The sequence below is a fragment of the Cupressus sempervirens genome, chromosome 3 (genome assembly GCF_028749045.1).
Source record: "Cupressus sempervirens isolate cs-2001-9-10 chromosome 3, ASM2874904v1, whole genome shotgun sequence".
Taxonomy (NCBI): Eukaryota; Viridiplantae; Streptophyta; class Pinopsida; order Cupressales; family Cupressaceae; genus Cupressus; species Cupressus sempervirens.
In genome coordinates, this window is record NC_143120.1 from 352,620,238 (window position 1) to 352,639,026 (window position 18,789).

General features: G+C 33.7%; 1 protein-coding gene across 3 annotated transcripts in view; it reads left to right on the plus strand.

Annotated features, from left to right (window-relative positions):
- The first annotated feature begins 2,548 nt into the window (after positions 1-2,548).
- The window catches only part of LOC149566436 (Metallopeptidase M24 family protein), a 153,123-nt gene continuing 136,882 nt past the window's right edge, over positions 2,549-18,789 (plus strand). For 2 of the 3 annotated variants that reach the window (XM_089819789.1, XM_089819791.1), the window contains exons 1-3: positions 2,549-2,907; positions 3,399-3,448; positions 13,365-13,425. In XM_089819789.1, coding sequence (XP_089675915.1) covers positions 2,779-2,907; positions 3,399-3,448; positions 13,365-13,425 — 240 coding nt within the window. In that variant the 5' untranslated portion in view covers positions 2,549-2,778. The remainder of the gene's footprint in view (positions 2,908-3,398; positions 3,449-13,364; positions 13,426-18,789) is intronic. The other variant, XM_089819790.1, reaches the window with a different exon arrangement.

Genomic DNA, 18,789 nt, shown 5'->3' on the forward strand with positions numbered 1-18,789 from the left:
GACAATTGAGTTTGCACAAGATTCAGTGCACATTAGAGATAGTGAGACATGCAATATTGTTGCTATAGGGACTATAGATCATTCTTCCCACTTATACTCTTTCTCTCATTTTGGTCCACCATCTCCACTATTAGAGACTCACTCTCCTTCACAAGAGACGACTGAGGTGAAGTCAGGCCACTTGAACTTATGTGTTGTTCCCAAGACTAGTGTTGTGACTTCTACACCTCCACCTCCTATTCAGATTCCATCATTTGCACATGATTACTCTTCAATGTTTCCTACCATTGTAGCTCTAGCCACTAAGCCACCTACTATAGTTGTTGAGGATATATTAGAGGACACACATCTCCTCTTAGATGACCTCCATTGGAGATTCCATTTTAGGATTCACATGCATTCTCCTTTGAGCATTAGCTAGGGCTTCCAGCTTCACCTTACATGCAGGGGTTTCACCCTCCTTGTCCATTGGCTTTGTTTCTTTCAGATTGGAGCCACATTGGTATGTTCATCGACACATGAGTTTTGTCATTCTAGGGGGGTTATGGAGTCTCAAGCCTCTATCATGGGGGGTTTCATTGTACTTATGGTCTTGAGAGAGTTTCTTGAGATATTGCATTTGTACTTTTTCTTTCTATCTCTTTTTGGATTAGGGTTTTTCTCACATGGTTTTCCCTATTTCTCTATTTCATAGAGATTTGGTTGTGATTGGGTACCTCATAAGGCCTTGTTGCCAGGACCCAAGTTTGCTTTCACCATTGTAGTTTCCTTTTTTTTTTTGCATTATTTGTAGCTGTATTGTTGTTCGTCTTAAGGGGGGTGTTAGAGTAAAGGGTTAATTTAATTTAATTTATTAAATTACCTTTACTCCCTTCTTAAGATTTCCCTTTATGCACTTGCATTTCCATTTAATAATTAATTAGTAATTATTAAATGTCATTTACCTCTTAGGGTTTCCCTTTAAAGTTTTTCAATCTCCTTCTATAGGGATTGATGTTTTCTAAATATTTCTCATCTTTTTCAATTCGATAATATAATTTACATAATCTTAGAGTCAAACCCTTGCCTCTTCTTTATCTTTTTTTCTTTGTGACACGTTCTTGCATGTAGGTGTTCTTCAAGTTTTGTGGATTTGTATTGCTCAAATCCTTCAGATCCTATAATTAGAATTGCGACAAATTGCCTTAGAATTAATTTTTGCAATAGATTCAATTGGAAGATATTTAGGAAAAAAATGATTCATGGGGGATGAATAAATTCATACCTCGTTTAGAATTGGCATAAGAAAATAAATTTATAGGACTGGAAAGCTAAGAAGAATCTTCTTGGTTTGTTGGTTGTATCGAATGTCCTATATGAGTGTGAAGTTTAGGGGAGTAGCACAATAAACCACAAGTGGAGACAATTAGAAAGAATTCAAAAATATTTAACTATCAACAATCTTAAAGTCAAGTTAAAAGTTTAGCTGAGGTCAATATGTTCCAATCAAATGATTGACAACAATTCATTTGCTAAGTTCCTTTGATAAGTTCAAAATCATGGATAAACAGTGTGGGCCAAAAATCGTTGGTGACTATGAGCTAAATCGTAGAAACAAGACTTGGTTTAAACATAACAAGAAAATGATAAACAATTGGAATATTGATTGGCATGAACATATCAATACTAATGATGTTAGAAAAGTTCATAATTGTCATATGCATAAAAAAAAATTGTAAAAAATAAATACATTGTGTCAAAAAAGTTGACTTTGTATAGAAATATGATGAAAACCTATTTGAGAATTTCGATAAAGATATATGCTAAATATTATTAAATAAGATATTATCACTTTAAATATGAAATAAATAAATAAACAATATATGCTAAATACTATTAAATAAGCTACTATATCCTTAGATATGAAATAAATAAATAAACATACCACAAATTATCTTTTGCAAGAAAGAGTAAAGAATGATTGAAACTAAACAACACATCATTCTAAACAAGTGTCACGTAGTAGCTAGTATTTGTGGATTATAGTGATAATATTTATTATTAAAAATTTGATTATAGAAATAAAGTGTAGAGATAGAATTGATTACAGAGAGTATTGGTAATGCAAAATATAATATAAAATAATATTAGTTTAATATCTACATTTATGCTTACATAACAAAAAGTAAAAATAATAATTAACTTTGTATTAATATTATCAATTTCTATAGATTTTAAAAGAAGTTACTTTATAATAACACGTCAAAATAATATTTCTAAGAAATATATTTATTTGATCATTTTAAAAATTGAAATAGTGTAGAAAACAAAATATGTTTAATATTTTTCCGAGGTAGTGGATGCAAATCATTATTTTCATTTTGTTATTTAAACATTTTAAACATTACTTTAGAAAATAATATAAGAACTCCAAAAAAAAAATAAAAAAAAAATCTCATTCTAATTATTTTATGAATTTATGAATTTGGTTAACAAGTAGTTAAATCAAACTGAGGCATATGGCAAATACTAAAAATATATATAGCATAGAAGAACCACCAGCATTTTCAAAATGAGCTTTATAAATTTGTTCTTGATTTAGATTCAAGAACTCCCAAAAACTAGATTTCGCCGATCTGACTTTGCTTCGTTAGTCCGCTCCTAGTCGTCATTACGAATCATATTTTCAGTTAGTATCTATTTGTTTTTAGATTTTACTATATTTACTCCGAAAGCCTTTGACCAACTATACTTACAGAGCATAACAGAAAATAATCCTGTGAAACAAACAAGCTAGCCATGGGTTCGCATGATCCGCCTCAAGTTCCTATGGAACTTCATAGGCAAAATCGATCAAAACTGGTGAGCGCCATGCGTCGACGTCTTCAAATTGAAGGTCTCCCTGTCAATGGCGTCGTCTTTTTGCAGGTACAGTACCTTATATATTGACAAATCAAATGAGGCTTTTACAGAGCCCTTTCAGCTTTTTATTAATAATTAGATGATTTTTCTTACAAGATCATTCTCTTTTTCCTAATAATCAATTGTAATCTGTATAGAATCCTTTACTTTTTTTTCGAAAAATCAAATGAATGGTTTATGTGGTCCTTCCATCAAGAGTCCATTTCTTGATTAGAATATGATTTACCGCGTTCCTCATTCGATTTCCATTTATTTTGAATTCCACAGGCTTTTATTTGATATATATATTCATGTAACATCTAGAAATGTACTTTATCTACAAGCTAAATGAGGGTTTAACAGGGCGCATCATTCACATAGATATGAAATCAGATTAAATTATTAAAGGCCTAATCTAAATATTCCTAAGCTTTGGCTATTATTTGATTTGTTTTGTTATTTTTCTGTCAAAATCTGCATCATATGGAAATTAATTTATGCATTTGTTTCGTTTGTAGGGAGGTGAAGAGCAAACGCGGTACTGCACAGACCATACTATTTTATTCAGGTATACTGCAGGCTACACTACACATACATAAAGAAGGGAAGAACCTGTCATTCATCTTAAATTTAATATGGGTCATAAAATGTGATCTAAAATGCAAGTTTCTCAATTTCTTGGGAATTTTATTGATTTTATTTATTTTATACGTATTTTAGGATCAAAGGTGTAGTTTGGGAACAATTCACCAAATCTCACCAACATTCCTAATTTAAAGGATGAAATGAGGCTCTACACATTTTAACACCTTTCCCTAGTGGTTTGCAAGATCATAAGCTTCATTTATATTTAGTTTTTTAACTTTCAGTTCACATAATGCTTGCAACAGATCAAAATCGATCTCATCTCAAACAGTTGAGAGCATAAAGTACATTAGTCCTGCAGTGTCTGGCCCAAATCACCTGATACCTGCATTTTTTGGCCATACCAAATCAGTTTGAATTTTGAATCTATCCTGGCACTTTGTAAAGTTAATTAGATTAAAAAAATTGTGCTATCCAACTGCTCTGATTTCATATATACATCTATACTGTATGTTTGAACTAGACTTTCGATCCAAAAGATTGGGTTTGCCTTTGACATGTAGTTGGATCTCCGAACTTGGTACCTATGGTTGGTGGCAACATCGAAGCCTGATTTACATGTTATTATAGGATATCAAAGACAAGCGAAATAGCTAATGTTCAAGGGATGATACAGCTATTTAGGAACCAATAGGTTAACAACGGATGAACTTCGATGAGGCTGCAGATTATAACTATATAAATGCATATGCACGAATTCAAATTGTTTGTAATGTCATTTACCAGATGAATTACAAAAGCTTTAAATACTATTTTTGAAGAAAAAGATGGAACTCTCTAATTCATGTATTTACATTAGAAATGCCAACTAAAAAATTGTACTTCTAATTAATTAGCAATATAGCTTATCTTCAAGGGATTCAACAATTAAGTATCAATAGTTCAAAAATAAAATACTTTGATAAGACTACAGATCACGAGTTCATTGTGAGGAATATAAATTAGAAAATAATGAATTACTGTAAGGAATTATATAACACTCATATAAATTCATCTACTAAAATTATAGGAAAATCCTTACAACTAGTGCCAACACTGTACTGTCCCCAAATTTTAAATACCCAAAATTTCCACTAGGTCACAATTTTTAATTGAAACAAAGTAGGGTTAGAGACATCTCACTTTGTATTCAGACATTGCAAACAAGTTAGGAATCATTTATAAATAGTTCATAAAATAGATTTCTCTAATATAAATAAGCATGTATTAGAATTATAGATTTAATCACAAGATTGCTTAAATCAGTTTAAGAAGGTTCAACCATATAAGAGCTAAGATAGGGTGACTCGATAAGGTGCCTTAGAGATCCTCTTCCATAGGCCCAGGAGCGGATATACCATCCCTTTTGGCCTCATGTGGCCCATTCCATCCATATGAGATGGAGTACCAAGGTGTCCTACAACTGTTCCCCTCAATCTTGCCACTTCTATCCTATTTCCTATGATTATCATTAAACATTCTTTATTCATTTGCTTACTGTGATAGAGTGCTAGGAGCATTCACAATAGGGTACACTGGAAATCAATCCTTTCCAAGCCCAGAGGCAGTAATCTTTGCACCCCTTCGGCCGCATTGGGCTCCCCTTCTTATACCATGTGGTGGCATGCCTAGAAGATGATGCATCACTGTTCCCCTACTTGTAATTCCCCCCTTGGGTTGACCAAATCTCTTGTCCCACAAGAGGCAGGAATGTCCAACTATGATCAAATTCTGCCTCTTTGGGTCTATGATACCATAAACTAGAAACGAGAAACAGGACCGCAACGGAAACATGACGAGAAACAGGATTGTCTAAAAGTTGCCTATAAGAAATGTGTGTGTGTGTGTGTGTATTATCAAAATCTCTCATATTTAAATATTGAAATCTTATACCATGACTGGAAATTAGATATAAAAATAAATTAAATGTTACCTGATATCCATATATAAATCAATTTAATCTTTTAAAACTGAAACTTCATAGCCACATTGGTCATTAATAACTCTTAAACAAAATATTTTATCATTAACAAACAGCTACTAAACTCTCTCTGAACATATTGACCGAGTAAAAACAGAAACAGTTAATAAACTGCCTCATTGTACAGAAATTAGTGCAAATAAGTGAAGTGAGTTCAATTTAAAAGATTTGCAATTCCCTTTTAGTTTTCTCTACTCAAAAATATGTCCGAGTCTTAGAATTGGGTGTTTCTTGCTTGGAAATGGGTTGCATGCACTGAAATGCGAAACGGCATATGGCCGTCACATTTCTGGCAACATAGATTTGGTTGGCGTACTTAGTTCGATGTAGCCAGTAAACTGCATCTCCTGTCTTATTTCCTCAGCTCATATATGATTGATTACAGAATAAACATTCTCACATATGTAAACACTTAAACTAACAGTTCATGTATTCTAATCCTCTTGCACTCCATAACTAATAATGCATAACAGAATTGATTATATATAGACAGGTCAAATGCAATGTTATCCATTATGCATGTGGGCAGATCAGTGCATTATTATCTATTACTGCACATAGCTAGATCGAATGCATAGAATACTTAATTTTCATACTGATTCATGGATACAATGTCAACAACTGTATATATCTGAAGTGTTATCTATCATTTCAGATTAATCTCCTTCATCAAATGAAGAATTTCTTTTTAATTTCCTTAAAGCCTTCTGTTATGCATCTTCAGTCCACTCTTAAAATCTGAATAATATTAATTTGTTGCTTCCTCTCCTTTTCTAACTCCCCTTACTCATCTCCAACTTTCCTTACATAAATACCATTCCCTTTAGCAATGGTCACAACCTTTCATAATTATCACCCTTCAACCCCTTCATCATTTCCACCCTTCAAAAGAATCACTACCACTCATAATTGCCACTCTTTGAAAGACAAAATCCTTACTTTTGCCCTCAGATGGAGTCACATGTTTTCTTCCCACCTTTGAATCTCTTGATTCTCATCTTCACCTTTCTCTTCCTTCTTCCCTCTCCCTTTTCAAATGAATCTCTCTCTCTCTCTCTCTCTCTCACACACACACACACACATCCTTTCTCCCTCATATCCCATGTTTGAGGGAGTCACAATTTTTCATTCAATGCCTCTTGATCTTTAATTAAACCTAATTAATTTGTATATTATATTTTGTTATTATTTATTTCAGATTTCAAACTTGCGACCATTATGGCACAATTTTAAATCAGGTTTCGAACTTGCAACTGTAATCCATGTTTTTCCATGGCTTGATGGTTCGGTCTATGCATGAGGGCTCTTTCCTTGCACTTTTTATCTAGAAGTTTTTCTTAAAAAACTTATTAATTGTGGGAACTTAAGTCTCTAATAAGTGCAGCTCTTTCTTGTTAACAAATGATCTATGAACTGATAGTAACAACTGACAATTGATTCCAATTGAACTCTACTAGAACTAATATTAAAAGTCAACTCCTACTGAGTGTGGTTGAAATTATACTGGATCCTTGTTAGATAATGATTGGACACCCACTACTAGCAGCAGGATTTGCAACAAACTTAATTTCAACATGCTGACATATGAAGGTAGAAATTTACAACAGTGAAAAAGCGAGTTGAATTCGTCTTTTTAGTGGTTCCACATGTATAAATCTGCCTTACCAAGCTTGTTATGTGTTGGCATCCTAACAAATAAGTTGACCATTTCCTATCAGGAGGAAAGTATTTGTTATCCCCAACTGATAATGTAATTGGTAATGCTATGAATGTATGTAAAAAAGTCATATCAGTTGTTATATTGTCATTGATGTCAAAGTCTTAGTTGGCTAGACATTATGCTAACTCAGTAGAGTACCATATCATTTGATTGATGAAGAGGATTTGAAAAAAGTATGATGAAGACGTAATTGATAGGTATGATATTCAATGGGTACTTGAATGAGTGGTGATAATGTAATATTGCGTTGCTTGTTTCACAATCATTTATTGTTGCTATGTATTGAAGAACACAAGCTTAATCAAGTGTCAAGGTTATGAAGGGAGATTGTATTCACCAAGTGGCTACAATGTTGCCCAAGCGATTGGCAAAGTAAAAGGGAAATTCAATAAAGATATGATAATGGAAATTGAAGAAAGATAAGGATGAGTATAAAGTACTAGTTTCTATGTGGTTAAGTACATTGAATTTGAAATCGTCAATTGTGATTAAGCGGCAATAGATGGAAGAATCTGAAAGTTTAGAGATGACTATTTAAGGAGGAGATCAAGACAATTTTAGGTTGCTGGTTGGAAGTGGATGTTGCTGATTGTGTTGCTGTGAATGTGAACTATTGAAGAAGGTGAAAGAGGATTGTTGAACCAGAAGAACCAAGGAGAGTTGAGGAGAAGAAGAAAGAAGTACATCAACCAGTCGAGAGAACAGAAGAAGAAGATTAGGAGTGAAAGATTAGACAAAGACAACAATATAATAGAGATTTGAACAAGCAAAGGTAGTTGTTATACTTAACAACTCCTTTCTATTGTTACTTTCTAATAATTCTAGCTGAAAAATCTCGTAGACCAAGTAGACCTAACAAGTCTGTGAAATTATATATGATAACATCGATTAGTGGCATTTGTAAGTCCTTTAGAGCAGGCCACTCTTTAGACAAGATCAAGGAGTGATAATGTCTAGATGATCTTTTGGTGAAATCCTCTAACAAGGTCACATTAACAATGTGTATGTAACCTTTAACAAGGTTGGCTCCTAGCAAAACTCACTTCAGAAGAGTGAATGTTTTTGGGTTGCCGCTCCAAGGTGGTTTTTCCCTTCACAGGGTTTTCATACTAAAATCATGGTGTCAAATGTGTGAAAGTTATTTGTGTTGCAAGTCGTTTTACATGTTTTAGTTTTTACTACAACTCGGTAATAACTTACTATCTGCAAGGTTATAACTAAGTTATTTTATTGACACTTGGTAATGCAAAGAACAATAAGTCAATAGTTTGGAATGAAGTGAAAGAAAGAGTTATATGATAAGTTGGATTGTTACATCTAGTGAGTGTTGATAATGTTTATGATGTTGGATTGGTACTAAAAATGTTTAAAGGGGACTGTAGGATAATTGAACATAACTGATTCATCCCCCTTCTCAATTATCTAACAATTGGTATTAGAGCACAATGCTTAGAGAAGAAGTTTAAGAGAACTTGAGCAAAAGATCAAAGATGTATAAGAGAGAGGTTCTAAGACTGAACAAAGAGAACTTCTCATCATGGAATGACATAATGAATCTGCATCTATTTGGAATTGGAGATAATGTCACACTTTGTTTGGAACATGAGTACACTACCCTTGCTGGTCCTCTGATTGTGGAGCAAATGAATGAAAAGAGAAGTCATAATAGTCTGATGATTGAGATTGCTGTTGCACTCAATGATGCCAAGTTTGATGATATCAAGGATTGCACTACTGCCAAACATATGTGGGATAAATTGACACTTGTACATGGAAGAGATGATAATGTGAGAAGAGCGAAAGCTGAAAGTCTCAGAGGAGAGAATGATGACTTGAGAATGAAAGGAGAAAATGCTGCTCAATATATAAATCAAATCAAAGAAGTTGTAAGCGCAATCAAAGCTGCTAGAGGTGCTATCAGTGACTCTAAAATTGTAAGTTCTGAGAACTCTTATGCCTATTTATGCTATCAAAGCTTCTGCCATAGAGGTAAAGGTAAATACAAAGGTAAATTGCCCTTGATTTGTTTCAAATCTAATGAAGTTGGTCACTTTGTTGCTAAATGTCCTAACAAAAGTAAGAGTGATAGAAATGACAAGAAATATTACAATTATATGAAGAACAGGGACTACAAAGACAAAGAGAAGAAGTCATGCTACATTGCTGAGGAAGAGCATACTGAGTCTAGTTCTGATGATGACAAGGAAGTAGTTGAAATGGTTTATGCTGCAATAAAGGGAGATCCAAATGTTGAAAGGTATGAAAGTGAAATTGCCCTTTTTTCACATATTAATAAGAATGACTCATGGATTATTGATAGTGGATGCTCACATTACATGACTGGTGATCTAAGTAAGTTTGATAAATTTGAAGAGATTGATGATGGTAGAACAATTAAGCTAGGGAATGATGTTCCACGCTCGGTGAAAGGTAAAGGATCACTAATTTTGAATGATAAGATCAGGTGTGATGATGCATATTGGGTTCAAGGACGTAAATATAATATTTTGAGTTTGTACAGTTGAATAACTCAGGTCACAAGCTGGAATTTCAGAATAGAAAGGTTAAGACCTTTGATGATGAAGGTAATTTGATTGGAACAAGAATGCAAACAAAGGATAACTTATTCTATCTTGATCCTGTTGTTGAAACATGTTTATTTGCTAGAATTGAGGATGTGTGGTTATGGCACAAATGGTTGTGTCATGTGAATTTTGAGAGCATGGTGAAAATCAGTAGAAAAAAAGAGTAAGAGGTTTATCGAATCTGCAAAAAACAGAGAATGCTATGTGTAAAGAATTTCAGCTCGGTATGATGACAAAGTCTAGTTTTTCAAGCAAGTCACACACTTCAAATGATATCTTGGAATTAATGCACACTGATCCATGTGGTCTAGTTGGTGTTGATAATTATTATGGTGACATATATTTCATATTGTTTGTTGATGATTATTCAAGAATGATGATTGTTATGTTCATGAAGGTGAAATCACATGCTTTTAATATGTTCAAGTGGTATAAAACTAGAGTTGAAAAGAAAATTGGTAGATATTTGAAATGTGAGATCTGATAGAGGTGGTGAATTCACTAACTTTTGTGCTGATAATGTTATTAAAAGACAATTATCAGTACCGAGGACACTACAACAAAATGGGATTGCTATGTGTAAAGAATTTCAGCTCTGTAAGATGGCAAAGTCTAGTTTTTCAAGCAAGTCACACACTTCAAATGATATTCTAGAACTAGTGCATACTGATCTATGTGGTCCAATTGGTGTTGACAATTACTATGGTGACATATATTTCATATTGTTTGTTGATGATTATTCAAGAATGATGACTGTTATGCTCATGAAGGTGAAATCACATGCTTTTGATATGTTCAAGTGGTATAAAACTAGAGTTGGAAAGAAAACTGGTAAATATTTGAAATCTTTGAGATTTGATATAGGTGATGAATTTATGTCTGTTGAATTTACTAACTTTTGTGCTGAGAATGGTATTAAAAGACAATTATCTGCACTAAGAACACCACAATAAAATGGGATTGCTAAGGAGGTTTCTCAGATATTCTATAGAGAAGCAATTAGTACAGCTATTTACACACAATCGAGTTCAAATGAAGAAAGGAACAAACAAGATTCCTTACAAACTTTGGTATGGTCACACATTGAATGTAAGTCATTTCAAAATCTTTGGAAGTAGGTGTTATATTCACAAAGATACAAGGATTGGTAAATTTGATGTTAAAGGAGGTAAAGGTATATTCCTTGGTTATTCATCTAAGAGCAAAGCTTATAAATGTTTGAACAAAACTACTAACAAGATGATTGAAAGTGCAAATGTAAGATTTGATGAGTTTGCAGGGAGGAATGATGTGGAGAGCAAGAAGGAACCTGAAGATTACAACAAGTTTGTATATGTCTATGAAGAGGCACTTGATACTCTATCCGAGTTACAACAAAGATTCACCAAGCATTAGTCAATGACACTCAAGTTATATAGTGCTTTACCCAAGCACCAATCAGTTCAACCCGAGCAAGAAGTTGAACTTCTACTGAGTGAAGAAAATGTTGAAAATCAAAGAATTGAACCTATATTGGCTCACTTCAGAAGAGTGAATACTTTTGGGTTGCCGGTCCTAGGTGGTTTTTCCCTTCACAAGGTTTTCATGTTTAAATAATGGTATCAAATGTGTGAACGTTATTTGTGTTGCAAGTTGTTTTACATGTTTTACTTTTTACTACGACTTGGTAATAACTTAGTTATTTTATTTACACTTGGTAATGCCAAGAATAGTAAGTTAATAGTTTGGAATGAAGTGATAGAAAGAGTTATATGATAATTTGGATTGTTACACCAAGTGATTGCTGATAATGTTTATGATGTTTTACTGGTATTGAAAATGTTTAAAGGGACTGTAGCATAAGTAAACATAACTGATTCACCCCCGCCTCCCCTCTCCCAGTTATCTATCATTATTATGTGTTCTACATCCACTTTTGGCAAATTGGCAATATTCATCTATATTTCATTAGCATCAATTGTCAACTTAGCTACTGGCAAATCTAGATTCTGCTTTGAGAAAGATCAACAGTTTATGTTAGTGGCTGACATTGGTACATTGCAGGGATCAATGGGGATGTGGGTTTTCCTGGGCATCTCTGTTGTTGTAACTGTTTAGTTACTTGGGGACAGCAAGGGAGCATCAGTTGGCCATTTTCAATTTAAGAAAGATGTCCCGAAATGGGGTTACGAATGTGAAACATCCTGGGGGATATTTGGCTGTCTGTGGGAAGGCAAGCTGTCCCTACAAATAGTCCTAAAAATGTGAATTTAGTTTTTCGCCAAAGAAAATAAAAACTAAAATAATAGAAAATGTCTCCCCCTTCCCCCCCAACTTATCAAATTGTAATGATTTCACCTTCATTTGTAAGCACCATTCAAATTGCACTTGTAGCAGTTAAAACTTAAATCTATTGGAAATTGTGCAATTTGTGAAGAAAGGACAAGAAGAAATAAGAAGAAGTTTACATTACGATTTGCCGTCACTGATTGGATGTTTTGTAGCATTTGGGCCTTGTTGATATATATTTGTAATGAACTTGATAAGTCTTTTATCACTGCCATACCACAATGTTTGAACAGTGATTCTTGATGAATTATGTCTAAACTTGATTCATAATTTATGTTATTTGTTATGTATAGCTGTACTTTTATGTATTGTTATACTTTCTAATTTTCTATGTGTTGAATTTTATTAATTTATTTTTCTCCATTTATAAATACAACTTCATGTATTGCTGCCTCCTGCTGTCCACAAGAGATGGCCTCTCAGCACCATGTTTCTCATCGTCCCCATCCAGGGAACAACATGCAACATAGGTGATTGTGATGTTTGACAGCATTCATAAGAGGCAAGGATGTGTTCTGATACTAAGTTAAACACTAAATCAACTGTTCTGCTATCTATTTCTCTTCGAGATCAACTGTTAACTTACCAGAAAAAAGTGAAGATGACAAAATATTCAATTGTGTTTTCTAATGGCCCATAAAGCTTTCTTTTATCTCACAAAGCATTGGTGTACCATGTCTCTGTGCCTACCAAACTGGAAGGAAATATGAAGGTTCAGAGAGTCACTATGTCAAATATATTTGATGCTTTGTGTGTGTGCTTGTGTTTTACAGGTGACATGGTACTATAACATTCTTTTGAATATAAACTGTGTATACATGCATTTTGCATTTCATAAGTCTTGAACTTTTATAGATGATCTTTTTTATTATGACCTACTTGGGTAAAAAGTTGCCAAGTTTCATGTGAAGGATGGTGTGATGTACTTTGAAGCATGTTTGGGATTGATATTTTACTTCATGATGTCATCATTGCTTGGAAGACATGCTAATCACATCATAATAAGATATTGTATCTGACCAAAAAAGTGGTTGCATAGACAACTATATTATTAATATGTAGTTAGTCTTTGTGAACAGTCTTGGCCTCATGGTTATAGTTATGATCCAATATAGCAATTGTCTTTAATTGTTAAATTTTAACCTATCATGAATTGACAGGGCAATATATTTTGTAATTTATGATTTGTAATGAAAGAACATTATAACTTGGGAACTTTTAATATATCTGTTTTCTCATTTTACAGACAAGAGAGTTATTTTGCATACTTATTTGGAGTTAGAGAGCCAGGTTTCTTTGGAGCCATTGTAAGTTTATATTCCCATTCGCTTGTTGACTGTAGGGTTATGGTAACACATTTTTACAATTCAAACTTTCAACTTTAATATTGTGACTTAGTTTCTTAAACACTGGCTCTAATTGAGGTATTCCACTGGAATCTATTTTTGCCTGGATATTATTAAATAGAGATATTCCATTGCAATATATTTTAGCCTGGATATTATTAAATAGAGATGTTCCATTGAAATATATTTTAGCCTGGATATTATTAAATAGATTCCATCACTTTAAAATAAGCTGGATGTGAATATTTTTGTGTAGTTAAGATTTCAGTCAAATCACTTTTCTCCATTTCTCGCTCTTGTACCTACCTAAAAAATCACTTCATATGGAAATTTTGTGGAACAAATCACTTTCTATCTCATCAAGACAGGATTCTGCTAACATAAGATTGCACTTTTCATTTTAAAATAACTTTCTTTTGTTGATGTTTGATAGCTTCAGTTGGATATATATATATATATATATATATATATATATATATATATATATATATATATATATATATATATATATATATATATATGAGATATAATTTATATTTATATGTGTTCTTTATATTGAGATATAAGGTCATTATTATATCAGAAAAATTAATAGTATATATATAAATATATATGAGATTAAATTCGTTATTATTAATTATCTGATTAATGAATAGACATGTCCCACAAAGGGACATGTCTATTTATGATCTATTCTCTCTATATATTAATCTAAGAGTATGTTGCATTTGGAACACACATACCAACAAATGACAGTGCTTAGTACATTTGCAGCAGATCCAAAAAAACCAACATCTTTTACATGAGCTGTATATCGTAAAGAGTATAATAGATACAGCTCATTGTCAAATTCAAGAAAATAATGAGAGTGCTATAAGTAGAGAAATAAATATATATCAATATGAAGAACAGAGTTCCTTAGATCAACAAGAGATTCATAGGCAAATTACAAAAGTTTTGTGATATCAAGTGCTGAATGCTCTAAATTCTTTAAGGACGTGTTCAAGATTCACAAATCATGCTTCTGGAAAGGAATGCAGTTATTAGTTCAAAACTGATAATTGCTTTTCTTAATCCCTTTCATGTCCGTGCTGATTATGCAAATCAGATAAGAAATAATTAAATTATGAATGATCTTAAATGACTAAGTAGGTCAATAGGACTTGGAATTATAATCAATTATGATAGAGAAGAAACACTTCAACAAGACTTTACGTTATGAAAATAACTAGACCAGATTACAGCAGTGAAATTGAAGATAGAAAGAAGAGAGTTAAAAAGTATTTTGGTTAAAACCCTTGAACCACAAAATTGGATTATAGTTATAGCTGAGGGAAGGATACCCCCATGAGGCAATGAAACATGAAGCTGTGGAATGTCAAATTGGGTAACAAGAAATGAAGACAATGTTGTCATATGTCTGTATCAGGCTTGGGCCCCTATTCCTCTACCCAAGAGAAACGGGCTATAAATATTGTTTTGGAATACTAAAATGAAATTGTATATTTGATTTCTTATTTTTGGATGTACATCAATTTTTTTTTTTGATCGGTAAGAGGCCAAAGCCAAGATTAATTATTATTATGTGTTGTGATTAATTAGTATCATTATTTATTTAGCTTGAGTAGACTTGAACCCAAGACCTCCCAGACAAGAGGCTCACAATTTACCGTTGTGTTGTAGGCTCTTGCTTGGATGTACTTCAATTTAGTTTAATGTGAAAATCAGAACAGATTTGATGCTCAGTTGGAAGTGTTAATTTACATTTAGTTTGAATAAATAAAAGTTCATTTATTCCCACAAGGATCGACCTATTTGTAGAGCTCAAGATTAAGGATTTCTTATTGGCATATCGCTAATAGAAGAAATATTTTTAATTATTCTAAGAGGCCCCAATTGAGGAACTTCAAATTATAAAGAAATTGACGCACAAATGTGGAAGGGTTCTGTAAATCAAAATGTTTGGTGGATCTCCTTGGTCAGTCACCCCTCTGTGTGAAAGGGTGTATTTATGAGATATAAAAGAAGGAAGTATGGAGATGTAAAAAGCATGAAAATGAAATGAATATCATACATATGAAGAGCAGAATCTAAAAAACATTTGAGTAGATCTAGGAGAGATATTTGAGTAGATCTATGAGAGATATTTGAGTAGATTTATGAGAGAGATTTGAGCAGATTTATTGCAGATTTTTAAAAGAGATTTAAAGCAGATTTTGATGAGGTCACGACCAGATTTGAGAAGGTGAATTAGAGCTGATCCAAAGAGTTCCAAATAATTATCATTTGGTGCTTCCTATTTAAGTAGATTGGGAGGTTGGTGCCTCTCATTAAAATATATTTTGCTGGGTTGGTGCTCAGTGGCAGGGATTGGTGTCTTCATTGAGTCAGTGCCTAAAAATCATCAAGAGGAGATTGGTGTCTCATGTGGGTTGATGTTTGCGAAACTACTAATAAGGTTTCATACAAGCAATATTTTACTGTGTTTTCTTGGGGAAAGGGTTTCCGTGTAAAATCCCGTTTATCTTATTTGCGGATTTCTGTGATTGCTTTATTATGATTATTAAATTTTAAATTAGACTATAAAGATCGTCTTATACTGATTCACCCCATCTCCCCACCCTATGTATGGGGTGTGGATTACATTGGAATTAAATGCTATGGAGCAATTAAATTTCAATGGATAAATCCATAATATCTTATTTAATTAAGTATTATATCAAATCTGTTATTGTAGAACTTAATTATATCTGATTAGGCCTGTTTCTAGCTGCATTGCTTTTGTACTTTGTTGTAGGAAAATTCCTTGGAGTTAATTCTGAAGACAGGTTGGAGTAAACCCCTGTAATGAGAGGGATGAAATTTCCATATATTAAAACATCCTTGTATGTACAGACCTTGCCTGAAAAAAATGATCTGCATGTTGTAGGATATGGATGAGAACTAGAAAGGAAATACAATGATTTTTGTTATTTTGATAAAACACAAATCAGATAAAGAGTGTTAGTTGGAAAATATAAAATAGAAGTGAACATGGAATTCCAAATTTTAACTGTGCTTTTGTCTTATTTGGGTACCCAAAATAGGATGGCAACACGAGTGTTTGACAAATGTTGACAAATTTAAAAGGGATATGTTGGGTCTCAAACACGTATTTCCATAAACCCTAAAGGTTTAGAGCAAAAACTAAGGCCAGTGAGTGTCAACATAGGCAATTGGCAGGACTTGTGCCCAGAATGTGACATGAATGAACCATATTTGTGAATAGATAGGATCAGCTTCTTATTTGGGCTTAGCTCAATTTGAGAGGGTATTTCCCAAAGCCATGCTTAGTGATACATCTATCAAATAATGATGAAAATGACTAAACTAGCAATATTATTGAATGCAATTTCCAAATCTTTGTTAAGGTAAGACCCAAGGTGTCTGACACTTTGTCTGGCATGACATTGTTGGAGGCATCAAAGTCTATAATACAGTTACCATGTTTGAAACCATCTATCAGCAAGGAAAAATAGAAAGGTTCTATCTTTCCAGGAATGGATGACAAAATAGTAACTAAATTGTTAGGCAGAATTTTAGGCCTGGAACAGTATTATGAGCTTGTGCAGGTTGGGATTCCTCGACAAAATTGGTGAGCCATTACAGCTGATCTGGGTACACTTGAAGTTATTCTACTTCAGGTTTCTGGATTTCGGTCTTTTGGCATGGCTGTGATATCGAAAACTTGGAAAGAGCTTCCAAAGAAGAAGAAAAACTTTCGGCTTGAGGCTTTGGATTTGAAATACTGGATTTGGGCACATTGGATGAAGCTAGAGGAGGAGCAGGCTGGCTTACTTGATTATTTGCTGCGTCCTTAGGAAGTGTAGGCAATGGCATTCCTCTTTTTGCAAGGGTGATAGGTGTTTGCACATCATCCTTTGCTTTTCCCAACTCATCTCTTTGACGAGCCAGCTATGTTTGAGAACATTTCAGAACTGCGTACGCGTGGCCTAAACTCTCCTTAGGATCCGTGTTGTCATAGTGTACATACCCAATGCTAGAGTGGCCAACTGCTTCATAATGTTCATTTTATAGGGCAGTAGTGTCCTTTGTTTTGTAATCATCTGCTAAGGGGCTAGTTTGATCACTTTCATTGTATCTTGTATCTGATTTGCTTGGTGGGGCTTCAAGTGCAAACCTCTTTGGACGAGGGGGAAGCTTCACCATATTCTTTGCTGCATAGTTGAGAGCAGTGTTAGGATACGTCCTCCATGGGATATCCTTATATGAAGCAACAAAAGACCCTTGAGATATTTGCTTTTTGAGAGCAACTCTCTTGCAAACTTCTGGACCATAGGGTCTGCACTACTTGAAGCAAAAGCATCATTGAATTAAATTCATGATAAGATCATCCTTAGTCTTTGTTACTAGAGTTTAAACATTAGCTAGAGTTGTAGGAAGGACTCTTCTTTGGAAGAAGTTGACTTCTACAAGCTAGAGTTGATGAAAATGCACTTAAGGTTCTCTGCAGTAGGCTGTGAAGCAGTTGAAATCTGATTTGCCAGTTGGTTAAACTTAGCAATGAACTCATACATGCCTTCATGTGCCTCCTTCATTTGGGTAAGTTGAGCAACCAAAGCATGCTCATCTTCAATAGACTTAAAACATTCTTCAAACTTAGTCTTCAAGTAGTCCCATTCAATGATAGCACTTGAAGCTAGTTTGTAGAACTAGTCTGCAACAATATCTTGTATGGTGTTTGTGAAGAGACTTACAAAACATTTTTGTATTCCATGCCCAGCATGCAATATAAAATGCCTTGATGTGCTCATTTGGGTGTTGCTTTCCATTGCCATTGACTTGGGCAAGTTCTTGTGATAGCCTTGTGGAATTGGATGCAAAGGTGGGGTAAGATTAGGAGGACCAAAAGTTGTTCTCCATGGCCCTATAGCAGCCAGTTTTGGGAAAAGTGGGATGAAAGTAATTAACGATTTGAAAAAGAATCGAGAGTATTCACTTGGTACAAGCTTGTTTTTTTTCTTGGATGTTGGATAGCTGGTAGTTCGTGAAGGAGGCTTTGGTGGCGAGGAGGTAATAGATGAAACCCTCTAGTGTGAAGAATCAAAACAAATTGTAAAGCAAGATTTGATACAATGGATAAAACACCAAACTTCCAAACACATTTATATATCCCTAGTAGAGTTGCCAAAAATTGTTGGTTAAATTTTTTGTTAGTCACTCTGACAACAACTTACAAAACTTTGATTTTAGACAACGTTACTTGAGATTGCTCTCTACAATCAGGAATATGGGATGCTCCCTTATTTTATTGTAGGTGGCTTC